This window comes from Dendrobates tinctorius, unplaced genomic scaffold (assembly GCF_039654945.1).
Source record: "Dendrobates tinctorius isolate UK_male_01 unplaced genomic scaffold, ASM3965494v1 ptg000038l, whole genome shotgun sequence".
Taxonomy (NCBI): Eukaryota; Metazoa; Chordata; class Amphibia; order Anura; family Dendrobatidae; genus Dendrobates; species Dendrobates tinctorius.
The window spans coordinates 24,133,207-24,159,939 of NW_027361706.1; the positions used below are offsets into that span (position 1 = coordinate 24,133,207).

General features: G+C 46.8%; 1 protein-coding gene across 1 annotated transcript in view; it reads right to left on the reverse strand.

Moving 5' to 3' along the window:
• NUP210 (nucleoporin 210) overlaps window positions 1–26,733 on the reverse strand; it is a 150,210-nt gene that overhangs the window by 107,438 nt on the left and 16,039 nt on the right. The window contains exons 7-16 of the mRNA XM_073574284.1: window positions 26,297–26,459; window positions 15,834–15,898; window positions 14,996–15,102; window positions 14,035–14,175; window positions 13,739–13,876; window positions 13,357–13,512; window positions 10,938–11,133; window positions 4,395–4,540; window positions 4,009–4,230; window positions 1,764–1,937 (exon numbers count right to left, since the gene is read on the reverse strand). Of these exons, the coding sequence (XP_073430385.1) occupies window positions 1,764–1,937; window positions 4,009–4,230; window positions 4,395–4,540; window positions 10,938–11,133; window positions 13,357–13,512; window positions 13,739–13,876; window positions 14,035–14,175; window positions 14,996–15,102; window positions 15,834–15,898; window positions 26,297–26,459 (1,508 nt within the window). The remainder of the gene's footprint in view (window positions 1–1,763; window positions 1,938–4,008; window positions 4,231–4,394; window positions 4,541–10,937; window positions 11,134–13,356; window positions 13,513–13,738; window positions 13,877–14,034; window positions 14,176–14,995; window positions 15,103–15,833; window positions 15,899–26,296; window positions 26,460–26,733) is intronic.

The following is a 26,733-nucleotide window of genomic DNA, read 5'->3' on the forward strand; positions in this document are numbered from 1 at the left end:
TCTAATCCTATCCTGTGTGATACTGACTGCTGAGCCGTGTATCTAATCCTTTCCTGTGTGATACTGACTGCTGAGCTGTGTATCCAATCCTCCCCTGTGATACTGACTGCTGAGCCGTGTATCTAATCCTATCCTGTGTGATACTGACTGCTGAGCTGTGTATCTAATCCTATCCTGTGTGATACTGACTGCTGAGCTGTGTATCTAATCCTCTCCTGTGTGATACAGTCTGCTGAGCCGTGTATCTAATCCTATCCCGTGTGATACTGCTCTCCTGAAATACTCTGTGCTGCTGTCACCCTGCTGGTTTTGTGTGTGATCTACATGGTGGTATTGTATATGAGCTATATGGCGGCATTATGTGTGAACACTATGGCAGTATTATCTGCTAAAAGGGGACCCATTCTAGGGTCGTTCTGGCTGAGCACCTGTACACGGGTCAGGGGTAATAGTTACAGTAGGTGCAGTCAGGGGAGGGCTGGTGAGGCAGCTGAAGACAGGGGTCTCATATTTATCGTTACTGTATGGCTACATTTCCCCCCAGCCTGCTTCCCAGCGTCACCCGGACTGCGCCTGTCGCCTCGCTTTCACACATCGCCAGGACAGGATCTGAGGAGGGGAATGAGGTCTTTGCATGCAAAGTCTGGATCAGAACAGACCATCAATCAGCAGAAATGTTTCCTGGATTTCTGTGGTGCTGTCACCCTGCTCCTCTCCCCCATATATCTCCCTCTGTGTCCCCCATAGACCAGCACACTGCTCTCCTGAAATACTCAGTGCTGCTGTCACCCTGCTCCCAGAATCCTTGCTGCCTGCCATCCTCTGTGACCAAAGACCCCATTCCTCTCCTCAGATCCTGTCCTTGCGATGTGTGAAAGCGAGGCGACAGGGGCCTGATATATGGTGGAAGGAGCAGGGTGACAGCAGCACAAAGTATTTCAGGAGAGCAGTGTGCTGGTCTATGAGGGGCACCTTGTTCGGTGCTAGGGATTGTACATAGAGCGCTTTGTTTTATACACATGGATGGACTGTCTTCTTGTCTGCTCCACAGAAATCCAGGAAACATTTCTGCTGATTGATGACCTGTTCTGATCCAGACTTTGCATGCAAAGACAGTCAGTAACTTTGCAGGCCCCATCAAAATGGCTGCTCACTGTGTTCCTAGATGTCATCCTCTCTTTTCCCTTAGCAAACACCCAGAAGGGGAGGAGAGGAGTGACATCACATCCATGTCAACAGATTCCGCCCATAATTACTGCAGGGCAGTAATGTGAGCTAGTTGTACACTAGGTTTTTGTGCCAAATTTCAGTAGCTGCTCCCCCTAGTGTTAACAAGTGGAAATGCCAAACTTTTTAAAATTATTTTTCATATTTTACAAAATTAAAAACAAATGATAATATTTAAGAAAATGTAAACATTAATTCTTTACATTTTTTCAATTGCTGAAAATTTTTTTTTTGGATGGCACCTTCCCTTTAAGCTGGCTTGATCAAGTGATCTGTTCAGTTTCAGGGAAGCACTTACACTCTAAAACTTTAAAGTGTATGTTCCATGCGGTTGAGACCAGCCACTTCTGGTAGACTGCAGAGGTGGCCGGTAATCTAGGCAACAAGCAGTAAACAAAAACATTAAAAAATCCTGGAATTTTTACCCATGCATATGCTACCTATGAAGTAGGAACTCTCGACACCAGATACTAAATTTTTCACAAACCTTGTAACTTCATTATGCGGCATAGAAAGCAGGAAGAAAAATCACGTACCACTTGCTTCTCTTGCTGCATCAGGGGACATATGAGGTCCATATGAGAATGTTTATACACCGGATTCACAGTAAATCGTGATGGGGGAGAACAGGCAAGTTTCACGTTAACACCCTCCACTGCTGGAAACGGGTTGGTCTCTGTGGGCTGATTGCCAATGGAGAGTGAAATTATCTGCCAAAAAAGAAAAGTCCAAGTTAAGCCTCGAAATGTGTCAGTCTAAAAGGTGCCCAAAAATAATAAATTAAAGTCTGCAGAACCGTCTGACCACGTAATGTGCCTAGGGGCTCCTTTGCCTTCTAAGAGAAGTATCGGGCAAGCCGAATTACAACGCTCAGACTATTTCCTATGGAAATAGGAAACTGACAGTGACTAACTACGTCCTTTCATAGGAAGACACACAGATTCTCAGCCGAATGGAGCGTGAATGTGTATAGGGAGCAATGTACGATTTGCATACATCGCCACACAATAACAATTGATAAAAACAATGGTATTATACGGTTGACTTTTAGGCTTAGTTCACACGTGGCGTTTTTTCGCGTTTCCGCGGCGGTTTTAACCGCGCGATTTTGCCGCGAAAAATAAGCATCCCATGCATTCCTATGGGATTCCGCAATCCTGTGCTAATGCTGCGGTTTTTACCGCGGCGGAATCGCTTCGCGGTAAAAACCGCAGCATGCTCATTAATTTGCGGAATCGCGGCGATCCCGCACCCATAGGAATGCATTGTTCCGCTTACTTCCCGCATGTGGCTGTGCACACCATGCGGAAAGTAAGCAGAACAATTGCGGATGGTACCCACGGTCTGGAGGAGAGGAGACTGTCCTCCGGGCTTTGGGTACCATATCCCTGTAGAAAATAGAATTTAAAAATAAAAAATATTGTTATTCTCACCCTCCGACGTCCCGCGCAGTCTTCCCGCTTCTCTTCACGCTCTCATTCCCAGTAGTCCTTTGCGAAAATGCCCGCAATGGCGTCCGTTCTCGCGGGATCGTGAAGTCTCGCGGTCATTCGCGCGACGTCATCGCGAATGACCGCGAGACATCGCGATCCCGCGAGAACGGACGTCATCGCGGGCATTTTCGCAAAGGATTACTGGGAACGGATGCGCGGGACGTCGGAAGGTAAGAATAACACCATTTTTTAATTTTTTTTTACATGCTATCTTTTACTACTGATGCTGCATAGGCGGCCTCAGTAGTAAAAAGTTGGTCACACTTGTCAAACACTATGTTTGACGAGTGTGACCAACCTGTCAATCAGTTCTCCAAGCGATGCTACAGATCGCTTGGAAAACGCTAGCATTTTGCAAGCTAAATACGCCTGCAAAATGCTAGTTTTTCCGCGGGAAAATCGCGGGAATTTAAAATGCGATTTTCCCACGGACTGGAATTCCGGAATTCTCGCGGTAATTTCCGCAAGAGTTCCGGTACGTGTGCACTTAGCCTTACAACTCTACAGTTGCATATTGAGCAGTTGTCTGCCAGACATGTGTCACATACCGTATTTTTTCCGAACTACAAGACACTTTTTTCTCCCAAAATTTTGGGAGAAAACAGGGGTGCTTCTTATAGTCAGAATTGACTTACAGTTAGCGTGGTGGCAGCAGGAGTCAGGCCATTTTACCGGTGGTCCCAACACTGCAGGGCAATGATCTCGCTCCCATCCCAGCCTGGTGCAGCAGCCTCGGCAGTGCAGGGGGCTCCGGCAACATTTTGCGAAAGCCCAAAGCCCCCGCACTTCTATTGCCTCGATGCTGTGGCCTCCAGGAAAATGGCCACCTGAGGCGGCGCATGCACAGACTGGATCTCTGCTTCGAGACCTCGATGCCAAGATCTCAATCTGCGCATGCGCCGCCTCTGGCAGCCATTTTCCCCAGAGGCCACAGCATTGACGCAATAGAAGTGTGGAGGCTCCGGGCTTTCACAAAATGTTGCCGGAGCCCCCCGCACCACCAAACCTGCCTGGGATGGGAGTGAGATCATCGCCCTGCAGCATCGGACCACCAGAAGAATTGCCCGACTCCTGCTACCACCAGCGCCGCCGATCCCCCCAGGTAAGCTGATTTCGGGACTCTAAGACCGTCCCCCCATTTGACCGATTAATTTCCCCCCCGCCCCCCCATTTTCCTTCTGAAAATTTTGGGTGCGTCTTATAGTCCAAAAAAATACGGTAGATACCATGAAACCACAGACGTGTATGCTCAAACTTCAGATACAGCCATGTAGACACTCAACATTACCTGTTCCCCAAGATCTCGGCAAACAGTTCTGATCCAATGCTGGAAATGGTTACGATTTAATGGGGTGTCAAGAAGGAACAGACCAGTGTGGTCTTGATCTTCTGCAGATAAATTCCTGAAGAATTTCAGAGGTTCAAGAATCCACGGCTTGGGCCCCCCTTCAAACAGCATGTCTTTAGAAGAACCCAATGTAACCAGTGCTACTGATGGCGGATCAATAGTCTATAAGAAGTGAAAAAATAACAGTTCATTTACACATATATACACACATTCATTTACTCCAAGATTATTAATGACCACAATAGGTCCTAAGAGACACAATCAGGTGAACTGGACTCTACGTACTCCACAAAAAGGGAGTCCTAATGAATACAGGTTGGAGTTACCTTCAGGGGTGGGTAGGCAGCCACAATGATTTTAGTCTTTAGATGTACATGGCCATGTGTGTAGCTTACAAATATGGTTGTGTACCCGGGTGTTTCAGCATGGACTGTGATACCGCTACAATAGTCAATACCAGGCTTTAGTCTTCCTGTAAAAAATTGGAAGAATAGGGAGAGAGTGGTATCACATTTGTAAACGATATGCATTAAAGGGGTTGCACACTACTCCGACAACCCTTTTTCAATCCCTAGGTTTCCCCTACACCTATACTCCCCCCTTCAGTGGCATTCGCACTTGCTCTCCTAGATCTTGGGTGACACTGGCCACAGGGATCAACACCAACTTCTCTCTCCCAGCCTTTCCACAAATCAAATACATTCGGAGGAGGTCAGAGCTGCAGCTGCTCTTTCACTTCCTCCAGATGTATGTGATTTGTCTGTAGGAGAGTGAAGCGGCCACTAATTGGCAACAGGGATCGCGTGACATAATGTCACACAAGCCCCGGGAGAGCCAGCACTGACACCGCTGGAGGCCAGCATAGATGTTATGATTTTACATGGGGGAAATATAGGGATTGAGAAGAGGTTGTCCGAGTAGTGGACAAGCCGTGTAACCGAAGTAGCAAGATAAAAGGTCAGTTCTTAAATATAAAACTATTAATAGGAGACGATCCCGGCGCTGGGAATCACACCCACAGTGGGTACGGAAAATATTCAGAGCCTTTAAATTTTTCACTCTGTTTCATTGCAGCCATTCGGTAAATTAAAAAAAATAGGGATTTTTGTGTACTCACCGTAAATTCCTTTTCTCCGAGCCAATCATTCGGGGACACAGACAGTGGGTGTCATGCTGCTTGCCACTAGGACGACACTAAATAAACAGGAAAAAAGTTAACTCCTCCCCTGCAGTATACACCCTCTTGCTGGATGAGATTTCTCCAGTTCGGTGAAAAAAAAGCAGTAGGAGCATAAACAGTCAACAATAACCATAACTATGTCAAAACCTAAGAATGCTACAGTGAGCCAATAGGCTAAACAGGGTGGGTGCTGTGTCCCCCAATGATTGGCTCGGAGAAAATGATTTTACGGTGAGTACACAAAAATCCCTATTTCTCCTACGCCTCACTGGGGGACACAGACAGTGGGACGTCCTAAAGCAGTCACTGGGTGGGGAGCATACATCTGCTAATACCCCATGTACCACTGACTTAACACTGTGGTACTGCCGATTGCAGGATGCGTCTGCCGAGAGATGCATCCGCAGAGGCCTGAGAATGAATTTGGTAATGTTTTGTAAAAGTATGCAGACTGGACCAAGTCGCAGCCTTGCAGACCTGTTCTGCCAAGGCCTGGTGCCGAATGGCCCAAGAGGCGCCCACTGAGCGGGTAGAGTGCGCCTTAATCTCTACTGGGACAGGCTCGTTCCTGACACGGTAGGATTCCTGAATCGCCAAGCAAATCCACCTGGCTAGCGTTGCTTTTGAAGTGACTAGACCCTTCCTATGCCCCTCTGGAAGTATGAACAGGGCATCTGACTTGCGGAAGGGAGCAGTCCGCGAGATTTACCGTCTCAAAGCCCTAACCACATCCAGGGTGTGGAGGGCCTTCTCAATGGACTGGTGCCGGACAAAAGAAAGGCAAAACAATTTCCTCATTGAGATGTAAAGAGGATACGACTTTGGGCAGGAAGAACGGGGACGTCCTGAGAACTGCCTTGTCCTGATGAAAGTTCAGGAACGGAGGGCGGCAGGACAGGGCCGCCAATTCCGAAACTCGTCTGATTGACGTAATTGCCACTAGAAAGACTACCTTCCAAGACAGGACGGTCAGTGGCACATCCTGCAGCGGTTCGAAAGGAGCCTCCTGTAAGGCCCCGAGAACCAGGTTAAGATCCCATGACTCCAATGGCCTTCTATAAGGAGGCACCACATGGGAGTCTCCCTGAATGAACGTCTTGACCTGAAGTTTGGTGGCAATTTTGCGCTGGAATAGCACCGACAAGGCCGAAATCTGTCCCTTGAGCGAGCTAAGCCTGACTTTAATCCGGATTGAAGGAATTCCAATATGGCCGGAATGGAAAACATCAGAGGGGATCGACCATGATCTTTGCACCATGAAAAGAAGGTTTTCCAGGTGCGGTGATAGATGCGCATGGACACAGACTTCCTAGCACTAATCATTGTGGAAATCACGTCGTGAGAGAACCCAGCCTGTGCTAAAATCCAGGATTCAAAGGCCACGCCATCAAAGACAGGGCCTTGGAGTTCCGGTGGTAAATCGGGCCCTGAGAGAGTAGATCCATGCGATCTGGAAGTCGCCAGGGGACGTCGGCAACCAGTTGTATCAGTTCTGCGTACCATGCCCGGCTCGGCCAATCTGGCGCGACTAGGATCACCGGTACTCCCTCTGTTCTGATCTTCTTGATGACCCTCGGAAGCAAGGGAAGGAGGGAGATGTACGGGAGCCGGAACCAGTGCCATGACAGAACTGGGGCGTCCGCTCCGATGGCGCATCAGGCAATGAATCAAGGAAGCTTGTTGTTTAGTCTTGAGGCCATGAGATTCACATCCGGAGTCCCACAACGATGACAAATCGGCTGAAAGACTTCCCGAAGAGACCACTCTCCCGAGGCAAGGCCCTGGCGACTGAGAAAATCTGCCGCCCGATTCTCTACGCCCAGGATGTGGATTGCTGAGATGGGCGAATGGTTGGTCTCGGCCCAATGGAGGATGTGACTCACTTCGTGCATGGCCATCCTGCTCAGAGTACCTCCCTGGTGGTTGATATACCCTACAGCCGTTGCGTTGTCGGATTGGACCCTGATGGGGTGACCTGCGAGATGGTGGAAACTCCGTAGAGTTAGTCTGATCGCATGTATCTCCAAGATGTTGATGAGGAGACGTGACTCTCGGATTGACCAACGACCCTGTGCCGTGTGGTGACGAAAGACCGCACCCCAGCCCAGAAGACTTGCATCGGTGGTTACTACCAACCATCTTACTGGGAGAAAAGACCTCCCTTGACTCAGGGAGGGCTTCAGTGTCCACCACTTGAGGGCTTGTCTGACCCGCAGGGACAGAAGGAACCGACGGTCCAGGGAGAATGGGTTCTTGTCCCAGGCTAACAGCAACGCGTGTTGTAAGGGACGGAAATGGAACTGTGCAAATGGAATTGCTTCCATCGCTGCCGCCATCTATCCGAGAACTCTCATGCTGAAACGAATGGAGTGAGAAACCGGTCGGGAAAGAGTCCGCGCTGCCTGTTGTAAGGCTTGGGTCTTTTCTGGAGGGAGAATGACCAACCCGCGGGAAGTGTCCAAGATCATTCCTAAAAAGGAAATCTGCTAGGTCGGTTTTGGGAAAGACTTTCGAAGTTTATCTTCCAGCCCAGGCGAGAAAGTGTATTTACAGTTATAAAAACGGTGGGGTCTAAAATCAGACCCAAGTGCCTCCTGCAGACACTAAGCAAGAACTGGAGAAATCTCATCCAGCGAGAGGGTGTATACTGCAGGGGAGGAGTTAACTCTTTTCTGTGTTTACTTAGTGTCCTCCTAGCGGCAAGCAGCATAACACCCACTGTCTGTGTCCCCCAATGAGGCGTAGGAGAAAGTTCATTTTTTCTCATTAATGTACACACTGCACCCCATCTTGACTGAAAAAAACAAATATAGAAATTTTTGCAAATTTAAAAAGAAAAACTGAAATATCACATGGTCATAAGTGTTCAGACCCTTTGCACAGACACTTATTTAAGTCACATGCTGTCAATTTCCTTGTGATCCTCCTTGAGATGGCTCTACTCCTTCAGTGGAGTCCTGCTGTGTTTAATTAAGCTGATAGGATTTGATTTGTAAAGGCACACACCTGTCTATATAAGACCACACATCTCACAGTGCATGTCAGACCAAATGAGAATCATGAGGTCAAAGGAACTGGCCAAGGAGCTCAGACAGAATTGTGGCAAGGCACAGATCTGGTAAAGGTTACAAAAGAATTTCTGCAGTACTCAAGGTTCTTAAGAGCACAGTGGCCTCCATAATCCTTAAATGGAAAAAGTTTGGGACCATCATATGTCCTCCAAGACCTGGCTGTCCAGCCAAACTGAGCAATCGTGGGAGAAGAGCCTTGGTGAGAGAGGTAAAGAAGAACCCCAAGATCACTGTGGCTGAGCTCCACATATGCAGTAGGGAGATGGGAGAAAGTTCCACAAAGTCAACTATCACTGCAGCCCTCCACTAGTTGGGTCTTTATGGCAGAGTGGCCCGACGGAAGCCTCTCCTCAGTGCAAGACATATGAAAACCCGCATAGATTTTGCTTAAAAAAAAAAAAAAAAAAAAAAAAAAAAACCATGAAGGACTCCCAGACTATGAGAAATAAGATTCTCTGGTCTGAAGAGACGAAGATAGAACTTTTTGGTGATAATTCTAAGCAGTATGTGTGGAGAAAACCAGGCACTGCTAATCACATGCCCATTACATTCCCAACATTGAAACATGGTGGTGGCAGCATCATGTTGTGGGGGTGTTTTTCATGAAATGCAAAAGGAGGGGTGCACTACTGTCATATCTTAATCTCCAGTGGAGTGCAATACCTAGCCCGTAAGCAGAGAAGCTGGTTTTCAGCTGCAGGGACAGGACGACTGGTTGCAATTGAAGGAAACATGAATGTGGCCAAGTACAGAGATATGCTGGATGAAAACCTCTTCCAGAGTGCTCTGGACCTCAGACTTGGCCGAAGGTTCACCTTCCAAACAAACAATGACCCTAAGCACACAACTGAAATAGCAAAGGAATGGCTTCAGAACAACTCTGTGACCATTCCTTACTGGCCCAGCCAAAAGCCCTGACCTAAACCCAATTGAGCATCTCTGGAGAGACCTGAAAATGGCTGTCCACCAACGTTCACCTTCCAACCTGACGGAACTGGAGAGGATCTGCAAGAATGGCAGAGGATCCCCAAATCCAGGTGTGAAAAACTTGTTGCATCATTCCCAAGACGACATATACTGCCACCCCGTATCCTCATATGTCTAGTCGGCAGGACCCCAGGCCATAACACAGAAGAGTGTTTAGGAGATCCGTTTTTGGTCCTGGCCCTCATCTCCTACCCACTCGCCCACCGGAGCCGGTCGGTTTAAGGAGGCATGGACAGCCATATGAGGATACGGGGTGGCAGTACACGCCGTACTCAGTCTCAGCGTGAGAGTACAGTTGTGACCGTTCACACTGTATCCCTACAGAGGTAAAGGAGAAGATCCATCTGAAAAAGAGGCGGCTTTACTGGAAAAAGACGAAACCGAAATACCGTATTTTTCGGACTATGAAACGCACTTTTTTCCCAAAAAAGTTTTGGAGGAAAACGGGGGTGCGCCTTATAGTCCGGATGTACTTACCAGGAGTCTCATCCCAGGCTGATGTGCAAGTTTTGAAGATGCTCAGTGGTGCGGGGGCTCCGCCGACCTTTTGTCAAAGCCCGGATGTCCGCCGCAATTCCGCTAGAGGCCGCACATGTGTAGATTGAGATTTCGGCAGCGAGATCTCGTCTCCCAAGATCTCATTCTGAGCATGCGCCGCCTCCGGCAGCCATTTTCCTGGAGACCAACACATAACAGCAATGGAAGTGTGGGGGCTCCGGGCTTTCGCAAAATGTCGGAGTAGCCCCCGCACTGCTGAGCATCTCCAAAACTGCTGTGAATCACCCTGGGATGGATGTGTGGGGGCTTTCAAAAAATGGCAGCGACCCCGCACCACCGAACCTGCCACATCAACCTGGGATGAGTCAGACCATCGCCAAACCACCAAACACCTCCACCACCAGCGCTCCCGATCACACCCTACGCCCGGTAAGCTGAATAATTCGGACTGTAAGGCGGACCCTCATTTGACGCATTACTGTTCTTTTCCCTATTTTTTTTCTGAAAATTTGGGGTGTGTCTTATGGTCTGGTGCGTCTTTTAGTCCGAAAAATATGGTAGATATGGGTCTAGTGAAAGACCCGTGTCCACCTCCTACTGACAGTAAGCTAACACTGATTAACCTAGTGCCAGTTGGTGGGGTGTACACTGCGGAGGAGCTAACTTTTTTCTGCATAGTGTCAGACTCCTAGTGGCAGCAGTATACACCCATGGTTCCTGTGCCCCCATTGAAGCGAGAGAGAAATTTCAGTTTTTCTTTAATAAATTTGCAAAAATGTCTACCTTTCTGGTGTTTTTTTTCCAGTCAAGATGGGGTGCAGCGTGTACAATAATGAGAAAAAATGAACGTTTTGAATTTATCAAATGGCTGCAATGAAACAAAGAGTGAAAAATTTTAAGGGGTCTGAATACTTTCCGCACCTACTGTATCAGGCGTTTATCACATGTCTGGTTGATAAGTCATAAATGTATTACATGGAAAACACCATTTTAAAAAAGGAACAAGAATGGCTTCCATTTTTACAGGAGCCGCCGCAGTCAGTTATGAACAGATTTCCGTAACCAGACAGAAAAGAAGTATAATTTTACTAGAATGTTACACGCAAATATTAAAAGTTCCCACATTTACTTACCTGGCAGTATCTTAAATATCCCTGATGTCTCCAATTCTACGGCCAAGTCAAAGTGCGAGCAGTCGCTCAGTGTCACCACTTCGTTGTCGCCACTCAAGAGGCCAAATATCCTGAGAGGCAGCTCAAGATGCTTCCCCAGTATGGCCTCAACCCGACAAGGGATGAACTCCATGCCAGTGGGTTCAATGACGAAAACCTAAAATTACAATAGGTTAGGAATTACTCAGTCAAAGAAATCCAGTCATGAGAATAATCATAAAATACAGATAGTAGAGACACAGGCAGACCTCATCTTCCATACAGCCATGTCCTATATGGCACATTAACACTGAAAGATCATGTACGAGCGTTCCTAGGAGCAAAAACGCTCGTTCATCAGGTGTAATGATCTTTTGTGCTGCACAAAATATCATGTCTCGGCAGCACATTGCCTTGTGTAAACAGGGCTTAGGCTACCATTGTTCACGGAACCATCACTGGTCAGTCAGTGCCGCTAGTTCACCGGGCACCGAATTAAACGACTGCTAATCGGTAAACATTTACCAATCAGAAGCCGTCTAACGCCGCCAGACGGTTCGTGGGAACAGACCCGTAGAATAATTTGGACCATCTTAAAATCCTATAGAAAAACAAGACAAATCTAAAAAGATGATCCATTTATCACCAGCAAGTTCTGTGTACGGACGACCGGCTGCCAGGAACGCATGCGATCCAGCACACAATGGAGCGTCCAGTACATCATCCTGCTAGATTTCCATATATGAAGTCTCACCTTAAGAAAGGAGCCATCCGAAACCCGTGGTTCGGCTGTGTGAGATGCTAGCTGGAAATATCTTAATGTGTGGAAATAGAATAGGATTTTATACTGGAGGCTGCATTGTGTGCAGGAATGCTCGCATTCGTGGTTATTGGACTACAAACCATACAAATGTAGCTCCGCTGATAATCCAATAAAGTGGGATCCCACTGCAATCTTGTGAAAACCTTTGTAGGGCACATCTCGTCTTGCTCCAAATTCACCAACAGGACACCAATGGGACTGCCTGCAATGTTACCGATACAGCAGACCGGTACTGGTTACTTTTTCCATAAACTTGCATACTACAGACTACACACAGCTGACACACGGATTAATGAAAGACCAAGTGTTAGCACAAATTTGTAATTTTCCATACGCACCAGAATGCTGTAGTCTTGTCCACCCCTCAAATGAGGCAATGCTAGTTTTAACGTTTGAGCATTTGTGATTTTAATAACAGGTATTGTCAAAAATGTAGAAAAGTAAACAATAACCCACCCCCACCCAAAAAAAAGCCCAACTTTATAGCAAAAGTGTAGCCGAAACTTCCAAATTATGGAATCCAGTCGTGCAGAGCCAAACCCCACAGCCCTCCATAACTCCCGCCCATTGTAAGAGCATGACATCTCACTCCATGCACTGACACGTACGTTACTAAGCTCATGTTGCCGTTCAGTAAGGTAAGGGGAGCGCTGAATTTTTGTAAACAGCAAGATCTTGTGATCACCCACTTTCACTGTGAGAGGGGCCACGGAGGATTCTGGGAACCCACTCTACATGTCACAACCTTGAAGTGCCGTCTCTTCTTTTGCTAGAACGCACCACTGGGCCGCCCCATCCACGAGCGCACCACAGGGCCGCCCCATCCACGAGCGCACCACAGGGCCGCCCCATCCACGAGCGCACCACAGGGCCGCCCCATCCACGAGCGCACCACAGGGCCGCCCCATCCACGAGCGCACCACAGGGCCGCCCCATCCACGAGCGCACCACAGGGCCGCCCCATCCACGAGCGCACCACAGGGCCGCCCCATCCACGAACGCACCACAGGGCCGCCCCATCCACGGGCGCACCACAGGGCCGCCCCATCCACGGGCGCACCCCCGGGCCGCCCCATCCACGAGCGCACCACCGGGCCGCCCCATCCACGAGCGCACCACCGGGCCGCCCCATCCACGAGCGCACCACCGGGCCGCCCCATCCACGAGCGCACCACCGGGCCGCCCCCATCCACGAGCGCACCACCGGGCCGCCCCCATCCACGAGCGCACCACCGGGCCGCCCCCATCCACGAGCGCACCACTGGGCCGCCCCCATCCACGAGCGCACCACTGGGCCGCCCCATCCACGAGCCTCGTCAATGAATTTTAACAATTGTGTGCGAGCATACCTGCATATTGATATAATAAAAACTATAAAAGTGTACAGTCCCTAAGTAAATAGTGATGTGTATATCCTAAGAAATGTTTTAGTGGTTCAGGCTTCTTTCTAAGACCAGATGCACTAGATATCTTTACATTGTAGACAGAGCTATGATATCCAAATTAAACCAGCAAGTAGATGACAATAGAGGGTATGGAAGTGTAGAATTAGACCCATTGTTTTTTATCCCCCTTTACCTTCATTTCTCCATAATGTAGAGGATTCTGAACATCTCGAGCTCGTATAACACTGACACCTATGTCGTCTCCCGTAGTCATAAGACCTTTGACGGTAAGAGTGGCCACGGCATTATTAGATGAGGACCAGGAGAAGTTACCACTTCCACCTTGTACCTTGAAATCAGCAATAAAAAAAAGTCATCAGTTATGTCTAAAAGTTTAAAGAGAAAAGTATTTTTTCATATACAATCAACTAAACATGATGCACATCCTCGATATAACAAAGGCAAAGTAGCAAACATGGCTAGAAGAATGCTCTGACCACATGTGTAATCATCTGTGCAATAGATATCCCAATGGCTAGGAGACACATAGCCATTACGCAAACAATAGTGAATACCTGAATTATATACTGATAGGCTCCAGGTCTCGGCTGCCAGGGGAAAGTTAGGATTTTGGGTGACAGAGTAATTGGTGTGTAGATCTCCACCTCCTGCTGATTCCGCACTGGATTTGGCAACACATGAACACCCCCATCCTAAAACAGAAGATACTCTTTGTTATTCTGTACACATTGGATTGCACACAGCGTTGCTTTATACATGTATGGACCGTGTTTTTTTTTTAACCCCTTTTATTTGAAACAGGGGGGAAAAAAAAAAAAAAAAAAAAAATCAATCAATAAGTGCTACGCACCTCATCAACCATGCAAGTGAGAGCCGCATCAATCACTGTCTGACCGCTCTTCAAGGATTTCACACGATGGTACGAACCATTCAGGGATGATTCCAAGACATCAAAATATTCTTTAGGTATCTTCGCTTCAATGCGGATATTCTTAAAAAAAATAAAATATATCAATAATTAAGGCAAGAAACGTCCTCTCAACTCTTGTCATATCCATGGGATTCATGGTGCAGTTAAGCAACTCAAAAAGTATTCAACTTTGCTGATCTCTGGGTGTAACAATTACAGACACCAAACAATAACTTTGCAGACACCTTCTTCCATGTGTCCTCTATATCTTGCTAATGAACAGTGAATTTGACTGCTCCGCATTAGAAACAGGCAAAAAAAGAAGTGTTCCAACTCACGAAGCCATTTCCATTGGTCCAAAAGATTATTTTTTAGCACTATAGACAGAGTTAGCATCATAAATCTGTAAGATGGGGAAACAGTGGGCCTGATTCATTAGTACCGGCATGCGCACAACTTCATGAGTTTAGTGTCTCTAGTAAGCGTCATGCGCCTCCGTGGCTGGGCTAGAAATGCTACTCCAGTCAATGGACTGGAGTAGCATTCTAGTGCAGAAAACACCGGCAAATGTGTTGCCCATTTCAGCAGATCTAAAGTGGTGTGAAAATGCAGCAATTCTGGCCAACTCTGTGACTGCAACTTTTCAAAGCTTTTGCACCACTTTTGTGGGTGAAAGAAAAAGTTATCACCTATCTTCAGGATCAAAGATACGCTTTTGACTAGCTGTCTCCGGTAGTCCCATAGGGAATATAGTGGCAGTCAAGCATGCACAGCACTCCATTAAAAGAGAGGAACAGTTCTGGTGGTCTCAGGGGATCCTCACAGATCTTACCAAAATACGCCTTTAAGAGAACTTAAAGGAGAGGAGGGAAATAGGGCAGTAAATAATTAAGATTCTTACATCGGACAAGTGGACCTTATTACTAGACTTGTCATATACATCAATGGTTATTTCATAATATCTTCCAGCTTCAAGAACCCACCGGTCACCAGGGTAGACAGTAAAACCTGTATAAAGAAAGCAAAAATTAAAAAAAAAAAAAAAGAAAAAAAACATATCCCAAAACAGAGCCTAAGCTAGAAACTGACAAAACCATCAGTTACCCTGAGTTTGTAGGTTCCCCAGTATTTGTGTGAGCAGCCTCCAGGTATTTGGGATTTCTCCATTAATCCAAAAATATACTGATTAACTAATTTCTCAGTATCATTAATAGTTAAAATTGCAAAGTGTTTGCAAAAAGCAACTTTACAAAAAAATTTTATTAGAATTTCTCTCCATTCTCAAGAACTTATGGAGTTTTAATTCTGTTGCTTACCGCTCTCGTTTCCCAGGTTACTGGCCACCATTGTAGTCCATCAGTGGTGGACAGTTGCCTGGGCAGATAGCTGTATTCGGCCGGCGTCGCTACCTCTGCACTCCGACGCTACAGAAACAAGTTGTCCATGTTGGCACCATCCTAGAGCGCACAGTATGGACCGGCAACTCAACCATGCTGCTGGTTCAAACTCGCAATTAAAAAGAATTCATTACTCCCCGGCAAGCAGAAAGGCAGACATCTTGGCTCCAGCAGGGCTCAAGTGCTCATGATTACTTTTTAGAGATTGCAATTGTCATCAGAAATTACAATGCATCCAATGTTAAACCAGAAAAAAAAGGTCCTGAAAAGCACGATAATGACCACCCAGACGTGATGTGCACGGACAACTGCAATCATGATACAGAAGACAAATATAGCTACCTAAATATCCAGGTTCAACCACATAGATGGTACCATTTGGCAGCCGGGAAGCACCTTGCATACGAATATGTACAAGATCATTAAGGAAAACAGGATTAAAAGGTAGAAATCATGGCAATATAAATATTGGAAGGTGTTGTCATCAGAATATTACACCCCACAGTGATGGAATGTGTGTACAAGGTGCTTTAAAAATAGAATTACACTTACCGGTAATTCGGTTTCTAGGAACCTTCCACGACAGTCACCTTGGAGGTGGTCTCCCCGCCCTAATGGGGGACAGGAAACACAAAGAGGTTAAATAACCCTCCCCTTCCTGCTACCTCCAGTGTTTTATCTGGACATACTAGCATGAATAGTTACCGCCAGTAGAGCAGGAATCGTCCGGTAAGATATTAGATAGGGAGGGAAATTAGTGCTGTCGTGGAAGGTTCCTAGAAACCGAATTACCGGTAAGTCTAATTCTATTTTCTCCAGTCACCTTCCACGGCAGTCACCTTGGAGTTATACCAACACTAATTTTTAGGGAAGGACTACGGCTTGCAGAACGCGCCTTCCAAATGTTAGATCCCTATTAAAATTCAGTCTGTAGTGTCTGGTAAAGGTGTGTACAGAGGACCAGGTGGCAGCTCTGCATATCTGCTCCGAAGACGCGTTTCCTCTTGCTGCCCAGGATGTAGCGACTGATCGAGTGGAGTGGGCCTTTAGCATCTCGGGAGAGAGATCTCTTGATGAATATGCCAGGGAGATGGACTGCTTGATCCAACTTGCTATCGTGTTTTTTGCCGCCTTCTTTCCCTTATTTCGTCCTGAATACTGAATAAACAGGTTCTGGTCAATTCTCCAATCCCTGGTTAGTTCAAGGTAATGGAGGACCACCCTGCGAACATCCAGGGTGTGAAACCTTTCTTCCTTCGTATTAGAAGGATTTGGGCAGAATGAGGGCAACACAATATCCTGACCTCGATGGAAGTCTGACACCACTTTGGGCATAAAGGAGGGGTCTAGGCACAGTACTATACTGTCCGAGTTCAGCAGGAGGTATGGTTCTTGTACCGACAGGGCCTGTAGTTCCCCCACCCGCCTAGCAGTGGTGTTTTCTACAAGAAAGACTGTTTTAAGTGTGAGGATCCTCAATGAAATTTCTGACAGGGGCTCAAACGGGGCCTGTGTTAGGCTATTCAGCACTATATTAAGATCCCAGGGGGGAACCAGACTAGGGAGTGTAGGCCGTATTCTACTTGCAGCGGTCATGAATCGTTTAACCCAATGGTGTCTGGCCAGGTCTTGGTCAAAAAAAGAACTAAGGGCAGATACTTGAACCCTTAGTGTGCTTGGAGTAAGTCCTAGCTCTAACCCATTTGCAGGAAATCTAGGACCTTGGTAATATTGGCATGGAAGGGGTCAGGGACCTTAGGAAGACACCAGGAAGAAAATTTCTTCCATATTTTGCCATATATGGCATTAGTTACCGGCTTTCTACTTTTTTGAAGGGTCCGGATTACTTCATCCGATAGCCCTTTGGCCCTCAGAATGCTGGCCTCAATAACCAAGCCGTTAGACTCAGTTTGCTGGGGTTTGGGTGCAGTAAGGGACCCTGGAAAAGGAGGTCGGTCTTTTGGGGTAGAAGCAAGGGACCTTCCAGGGCCATGTCCAACAGGGTGCTGTACCAGCTCCGTCCTGGCCACATTGGAGGCACCAGGATTGTCGTGACTCTGTCTGATATGATTTTCTGCAGTGTCCTTGCTAACATAGGGATTGGTGGAAAGGCGTAGGCCAGTCTGAAGACCCATGGATGAGCGAACGCATCCGTCCCCCGGGCTCCGTACGTGGGACCGAGGGAGAAATAGGTTGCTGTTTTCGCGCTTTGAGCATTCGCAAATAGGTCGACTTCTGGGTCTCCCCATCTTAAGGTCAGAGCCTGGAAGACCTCCTGATTCAGACACCACTCTCCCGGATGGACGTCCTTCCTGCTTAGGAAGTCCGCCTGGATGTTTTCCGACCCCTTCAGGTGTACCGCGGAGATGGATAATATGTTTTTCTGCCCATAGGAAGATTCTTTTTGCCACTGTCTTCAGACTGGCATACTTCGTGCCCCCCTGGTGTCTGAGATATGCTACTGTGGTTATGTTGTCGGAGTATATCCAGGCGTGATGGTTCTGGATAAGGGATGAAGCGGCTTTTAGTGCTTCTTCCACTGCCTTCAATTCCCTTAGATTTGAGGATCTGGTTCTTATGTTCTGGGACCATTGTCCCTGGAAGTAAGACTCCTCCACCACGGCTCCCCAACCTCTCACACTGGCATCGGGGTACAGAGTATTTTCAGAGGAAGCTGGTCCCAGTTTATTCCTCGTGTCAAGTTCCGGTAATTCAGCCACCACAAGAGGGCCGATTTTACATGTCCTGGAAGTGGAATCCTTTTTGACAGGTTGTTTGGCTACTTCCTTGCGTTTTCCAGGACGTATGACAGAAGGATTTGCGTATGTGCCTGTGCCCAGGATACCGCCTGAATACACGGTCACGGAATCCAGGATAGACATGGCGTCCCTCAGAGTCGGTGTCCTTTGTTCTCTGAATCGGATTATTCTCCAACGAAGGTCTGATTGACGATCCTCGGGAAGAAAGGACATCCTCTTTTCCGAATCTAAGAGGATCCCCAGGAATTTTTTCCTTGGGGAAGGATGAAGGTTCGACTTCTGGAGATTCGGTATCCAACCTAGGGATTCGAGCATCTGCAGGGTCTTTGACACAATCTGGTTCAGCCGGGATACCGACGGAGAGATAATGAGCAGATCGTCTAAATATGGAACGATGCATATTCCCTGAAGACGGATAGAAATGACTGCTTCCCTCATAATTTTCGTAAATACCCTTGGTGCCGGGAATACGCCGAATGGAAGGGCGTTGAACTGGAGATGGCTGATCCCTTAGTTGTGGGACACCGCGAACCTCAGGAACTTCCGGTGATCCGGATGAATTAGGACATGGTAATAAGCGTCCCTTAGGTCTATCGTAGCCATCAGCCAGCCCTGCCCAATAAGAGGGATTGCCGATTTTACTGACTCCATCTTGAACCTCCGGTATCTGATGAAGCAATCTCATACAGCAGCGTGGGAGGAAGGAGGAAGCCGGGGAGCTAACGGGAGGACCCCGGCCAGCACTATACCGCCCCGCTTTGCCCCGGGGGGCGCGGGAGGGGCGGACAAGTCCCAAGTCACACCGGGAGGTGGAGACGGGAGCAGCAACACGGAGGAGGAGAGGCGAACCCCCCGACCTCGGCTGCCCAGCTTTGAGTATGTAGGAACTCCACTCGCTGGCCACGGCAGCCCCTTCTGTAACCTCTTCATGCCCCACTGGGGGACAGGATAAATACTGGAGGTAGCAGGAAGGGGAGGGTTATTTAACATCTTTGTGTGTCCTGTCCCCCATTAGGGCGGGGAGACAACCTCCAAGGTGACTGTCGTGGAAGGGGACCGGAGAAAGTGAAGGTGCCACCAGTTTTCTTGTAGTGTTTTTTTTCTGAAATTAGCCTTAAAATAGTAATTAAAATGTATTAATGCAATGTTTGCACACATTTCTATATGAAAAATTAAAAAAATATATATATATATTTTTTTTTTATTTTTCATATAGAAATGTGTGCAAACATTGCATTAATACATTTTAATTACTATTTTAAGGCTAATTTCAGAAAAAAAACACTACAAGAAAACTGGTGGCACCTTCACTTTCTCCGGTCCCCTTCCACGACAGTCAATCCTATATACACATATATATATATATATATATATATATATACACATACACACATACATACATACACACACACATATACACTAGCTGAAGAGCCCGGCGTTGCCTGGGCATAGTAACCAACTGTGGTTAGTTATAGCAAATTATAATGATTATATTGCACATAAAAACCGTGCATCTAATCCTATCATGTGTGATACTGACTGCTGGGCCGTGTATCTAATCCTATTCTGTGTGATACTGTCTGCTGAGCCGTGTATCTAATACTATTCTGTGTGATACTGTGCGCTGAGCCGTGTATCTAATCCTATCCTAAGATTCCTGTAAAAGAGAAATAGCGCAATAGTGCATTATCCGGTGTGCAGATAACAATTGCAAGCAATACACTGACCAAATGGAGTTTTGTAACAGGCAATGGAGGATTCGCTGCTGCAGAACCACAGATCCACAAGGGACCAACATAGAAGATTCAGAATAGGAAAAATGTGGTCAGACAATCCGCGCTGCAAATCACTAAAAGCTCGGATTATTAATACAGTGGTCTTTATTCTACGCGTTTCAGAGTCTCACAGAACTCCTTCCTCAGGAAAAAAAACACCAGTTTTTTCCTGAGGAAGGAGTTCTGTGAGACTCTGAAACGCGTAGAATAAAGACCACTGTATTAATAATCCGAGTTTTAAGTGTTTCGCAGCGCGGATTGTCTGACCACATTAATCCTATCCTGTGTGATACTGTCTACTGAGCCGTTTATCTCTTCCTATCCTGTGTGATACTGTCTGCTGAGCTGTGTATCTAATTCTATTCTGTGTGATACTGACTGCTGAGCCGTGTATCTAATCCTATCCTGTGTGATACTGGGCTCCCCTGCAGCCTGTGTTGGCACAGTAATAAATTATTTCCAGCTTTACAGAAGGACGATTACACCATAGAAATAATAATAGGCAAAATTGTTTGTTGAATTGGAACGCGCGGGGTTAAAATTTCGCCTCACAACATAGCCTATGACGCTCTCGGGGTCCAGACGTGTGACTGTGCCAAATTTTCTGGCTGTAGCTGCGACGGAGCAGATGCCACTCCCGGACACACAGATACATACAATCATACACACACATTGAGATAGATTATATATATATATATATATATATATATATATATATATATATATTACACACACACACAGTACAGACCAAAAGTTTGGACACACCTTATCATTCAAAGAGTTTTCTTTATTTTCAGGACTATGAAAATTGTAGATTCGCTCTGAAGGAATCAAAACTATGAATTAACACATGTGGAATTATATAATTAGCAAAAAAGTGTGAAACAACTGAAAATATGTCTTATATTCTAGGTTCTTCAAATTAGCCACCTTTGCTTTGATTACTGCTTTGCACACTCTCGGCAATCTCTTGATGAGCTTCAAGAGGTAGTCACCGGAAATGGTTTTCAGTTCACAGGTGTGCCCTGTCAGGTTTTATAAGTGGGATTTCTTGCCTTATAAATGGGGTTGGGACCATCAGTTGTGTTGTGAAGAAGTCTGGTGGATACACAGCTGATAGTCCTACTGAATAATAATGTGTATTATGGCAAGAAAAAAGCAGCTAAGTAAAGAAATACGAGTGGCCATTATTACTTTAAGGAAGGTCAGTCAGAACGAAAAATTGGGAAAACTTTGAAAGTGTCCCCAAGTTCAGAGGCAAAAACCATCAAGCACTACAAAGAAACTGGCTCACATGAGGACCGGCCCAGAAAAGGAAGACCAAGAGTCACCTCTGCTGCAGAGGATAAGTTCATCCGAGTCACCAGCCTCAGAAATCGCAGGTTAACAGCAGCTCAGATTAGAGACCAGGTCAATGCCACACAGAGTTCTAGCAGCAGACGCATCTCTACAACTGTTAAGAGGAGACTTTGTGCAGCAGGCCTTCATGGTAAAATAGCTGCTAGGAAACCACTGCTAAGGACAGGCAACAAGCAGAAGAGACTTGTTTGGGCTAAAGAACACAAGGAATGGACATTAGATCAGTGGAAATCTGTGCTTTGGTCTGATGAGTCCAAATTTGAGATCTTTGGTTCCAACCACCGTGTCTTTGTGCGACGCAGAAAAGGTGAACGGATGGACTCTACATGCCTGGTTCCGACAGAGAAGCATGGAGGAGGAGGTGTGATGGTGCTTTGCTGGTGACACTGTTGGGGATTTATTTAAAATTGAAGGCATACTGAACCAGCATGGCTACCACAGCATCTTACAGCAGCATGCTATTCCATGACCCCAAACACACCTCCAGGCTGTGTAAGGGCTATTTGACCAAGAAGGAGAGTGATGGGGTGCTACGCCAGGTGACCTGGCCTCCACAGTCACCAGACCTGAACCCAATCAAGATGGTTTGGGGTGAGCTGGACGGCAGAGTGAAGGCAAAAGGGCCAACAAGTGCTAAGCATCTCTGGGAACTCCTTCAAGTCTTTTGGAAGACCATTTCCGGTGACTACCTCTTGAAGCTCATCAAGAGAATGCCAAGAGTGTGCAAAGCAGTAATCAAAGCAAAAGGTGGCTACTTTGAAGAACCTAGAATATAAGACATATTTTCAGTTGTTTCACACTTTTTTGGTAATTATATAATTCCACATGTGTTAATTCATAGTTTGATGCCTTCACAGTGAATCTACAATTTTCAGTCATGAAAATAAAGAAAACTCCTTGAATGAAAAGGTGTCCAAACTTTTGGTCTGTACTGTATGTGTATATATCACTAAGGGGAGAATTAGCTGGAAAATTGGGGTAGTAACTGCTGACATCACCATTTACCTCCCCTTTTGGGTGGTCTAGTACCCCTGGGGCAGAATGAAGAGTAGCATCACAGGGCAGTGCCATTTTGTGGGTGACTGCCCTGTGATCTGCTATTACCACTTAGGGTACCGTTACACCTAGCGATGCACCAGCGATCCCGACTAGCGATATGACGCGGTCAGGATCGCTGGTACATCGCTAGGTGGTCGCTAGTGAGCTGCCACACAGGCAGATCTCACCAGCGACATAGCGGTGGTCGGGGATCGCTACTTACCTGTCGGACGCGGCGATCCTGCGTCCTCCCGCCCGGCTCCACGCGTCGCTCGTCGGCGCCATAGGAAGCCCAGCAGGAAGTGGCCGACGAGGAATGGTCCAGGAGCTTCTCGCGCGATCAGCGATAACCAGCGGGGGAGCCGGTCGGAGGTAAGTATCACATGCAGCGATATTGCTAGCAATATCGCTGCAACGTCACAAAATCAGTGACTTTACAGCGATATTGCTAGCGATATCGCAGTGTGTAACGGGGTCTTTACTGTCTCTCACCCATCAGTCTTCATTATGTCTCTCTCATCCCCCCCCCTCCACAATGTCTGACCATTCACTGCAGCTCCTTATCTAATCTTACTGATGGATGAAACACAGCTCTGATAATGCTGATGGTACACTGTTCCTCCTTGATGTCTTGGATACTCTGCCTGCATATTTTTCCCATATTTTACTCCTATCAATCTAGGATTTGTTCTGCTGGAAGCAGTACTGTTTGTTAGCAGATCCGAGGGCTCCATGAAAATGGCAGCAGAACACTCCCAACTACTGTGAATTGTGCAGCCCACAGAAGCGTGCCCAGTTCACAGCAGTGACAGGATCAGAGTCCTTCTGTTATCTCCTATGACCATGGGGTGCCTATTACGACACTGAAAGTGTTGTGTGGCTACTGTGAAAGCAAGATGTCAGCCCCCACTGCCTTCTCCTATAAAGGTCCTGTCACACTAAGATATCGCTAGCAATGTCGCTATAACTTGTGACGTTATAGCGATATTGCTAGTGACATCGCTGTGTCTGATACTTACCTACGACCCGCTCCCCCGCTAGTTATCGCTGATCGGGCGACAACATCCAGGACTGTTTCTCGTCGTCAGCTTCCTGCGGCTCTTCCTGTGGAGAGACGAGCATGGAGCCGGGAGGGAGGACGCAGGATCGCCTGGTGAGACAGGTAAGTAGCGACCCCCGTCCCCAGAGATGTCGCTAGTGAGATCTGCCTGTGTGGCAGCTCACTAGCGACCACTTAGCGATGTACCAGTGATCCTGACCGCGTCATATTGCTGGTCGGGATCGCTGGTACATCGCTAAGTGTGACAGTACCTTAACACACAAAATAGGTTTCAAATGCAATCAAAACTTGGTTATAACAGCATGTTATGCTGAATTACATTGATTTATTAATGATCTACAGAAATGGTACCTTCCCTTTAACGCTGAGTAAATTCTTATCTTTCTTGTAAGAATCCGTTTTGCTGTTTTTGAAAAATCCATAGTTGATTTTGTATGCTAATGAACTGCAAGTGCAGTGGGCAGGCGCTGCTCTTACAGCTGTCCCGCCTATTCCCCACCCTCTGTGTCTCCCATTTCTAAGTCACTGGTGTTTCAATGACCTGTCAGTCAGAGGCAAGCAGTTAACTGGGAATAGGAGAGGCAGGCAGGGGGCATGGAATAGGGAGAGATGCAGGAGAGCTGTAAGTGCAGCGCTCGCCCACTGCACTTGTAGCTCATTAGCATACAACTTCAACTGTCCATTTCTCAAGAACAGCAAAAGGGATTTCTACAAGAATGGCAAGGGTTCAAAGGCTTTCTTTACATTAAAAGTTGTCCCCAGAGTTGGGGATAATGTGAGTGGGGGTTACTGCATGTTTCTATTGACCTACAGCAAACATCTGGACAAAGCTTTTTGGCTACATAAAAAGCTGTTTATTAAGAAACCCTTAAGAGGTGACTACTTTGTTCTGCACCCTTGTCAATCGCCTGCGTGACTTCACCGTGGTTGAGCTGCAACACAAGCAGAAGCAGCCAGCCATGCTTAATCTCATACGGCAAAGAAAATTGTGAACGAGCATGGAGCTTATCTCCCACAGAACAAAACAACCAGGTGTTGAAGTTAAACATGACCAATCCTTCTCTTGGTCGACGTCATATATTGAGTCTTAGGGAGGCCCAATGGACCTGACAGGGTTTTCAGGTTAGCGACACGTGGATTCTGACGATTTCAATGAGTTGGGCATTTAAATGTCCAATTAGCTATCTGAATTATTGCTGGGGCTTTTATACAGAAAGCAGATGGTGTAAATGTAGTTGTCAGCAGCTTTTTACTGTTTAATCAGAGAGCAGCAAAGTATAGGGCAAGAAAGTCTGATTTCAGGGATGTGTCACTTATTGGGCTGTGTGCTGTAGTTTCAATACAATCAGTGTTTTATCAGCAGGAGATTATCACTACAGGATTAGGTGTCAGGTACAAGAAAGTCAGGCTAATCTGTGTAACTCCGCCTCCACCACTGATTGGTAGTTTCTGCACAGTGTAAACAGGAAGCTGCCAATCAGTGGTGTGGGCGTGGTTATACACAGCTCAGCATTTGAGCTCTGCTAGATCTACAGCAGAGAAAACAGGAATTCTATGAAAACTACAGCAAGCAGCCCAGTAAGTGATACATCGCTGTAATCAGCTTCTCTGCCCCTGCATTATTCTGCTCTCAGATTACATGGTACAATCTTGCTGACAGATCCCTTTAAAGAATGAGTACTCACTTTAAATTGGATGATATTTTGGTACCCAAGCTATCTGAGAAGTGAGTGGAGCAATCCAAACCAAAACAACCGCTTTAAATAAAAAAAAAAAAAAAAAAAAAAAGAAGTGAAAAAACATTATCAGTTATCCACGGGATAGGTGACAAGTTACTGAATGGTGGGATCTGCACCGATCGGCAGAATGAGGGAACTTCGATCCCCATTAGAATGGAGCCGCAGTGCACATGCTTGACCATTGCTCCATTCATTCTCAATGGGACTGTTGAGAGTCAAGCTCAGTCCTATAGTAAATGAATGGAGAGTACATTAAGTATTGCGCTCCATTTCCATGGAGGACAAATGTGCTGCTTTCAGGCGGTCAAACCCTCAACTTCTAGATCATCTAAATTTTAGCAGGAAAATTATTACTGGTCTGTAACAAAACAAAAAAAAAAAAAAAAAAAAAAAACACTACAATTTTTAGAATCAATAACTCCCCATAATTTTCAGTTTACATTTCTGCTCTGTAAATATTATCTAGCACTAAACTATTTTCTGCATAATTACGTCAAAACTATAAAGGCGGCCAAATCTGTGCGGCTGGTGGCAGCCTGCCATGATAATCGGCCACTATTACAAACACTTAAAGGATTTTGTCCCGGCTGCTCACACAGAGCTGTTTGTGTTAGATCTGACTGCACGATCCCACTTCTGGACGGTACACGGCACACAGGCCATCTGTAGCTCACTACAGTACAATACTGTTTGTTTTGGTGAGCCCTGGGGACATTGCTGAGCTCCCTCCCCCTCTCTTGGGGACGTTGCCAAGTTCCCCCCTAACCCCAGGGACTTTGCCATGCCCACCCCCAACCCCCCAGGGACGCTGTTAAGCCCACCTCCACCCCCCCCAGGACGTTGTCAAGCCCACTCCCCTCCCCCTCCGGGGACGTTATTAAGCCCACTCCCACCCCCCCGGGGACGTTATCAAGCCCACTCCCACCCCCCCGGGGACGTTATCAAGCCCACCCCCACCCCCCCGGGGACGTTATCAAGCCCACCCCCCCAGGACGTTGCCTGAGGACACAAGTTATATGGGGCGAGCTACGAAGACATCTGAAATGTAGAAATCGCAGGAAGCCATCGCACAAGGATATTTTTATGAAGCAGCACTATGCTGGTTTGGCCCTTTTGAAACGCTGTCACAGTAGACGTCCCCTGGTCCAGCCTAGCCACAGGTCTATCCTCATAGCCCCCGTGAGACGGAACCTGATTCTGGAGCTGGAAAGCGTATTGATCAGACGGCATGGCTAAATCTGGAGAGAGAAGAACAGAATTGAAAAGGCCTTTACAATGCTTACAAATGTGAAGGTGTAATCAAATGCAAAAAAACAAAAAAAAAAAAAACAACAACACAGCAACAATCATGGTCTCCTTTGAAGCCCAGCTACAGAGCTCTGTAATGGAAGGCACGGAGGTCTTCATCAGAATCCCGGTTGCTAAGCAACCCATCAACGCCCGACAATCATGTCACAAGGCAGGGGTGAGAGCATAGAATGACATACCCTTATGCCGGCGTATTTTTCATGC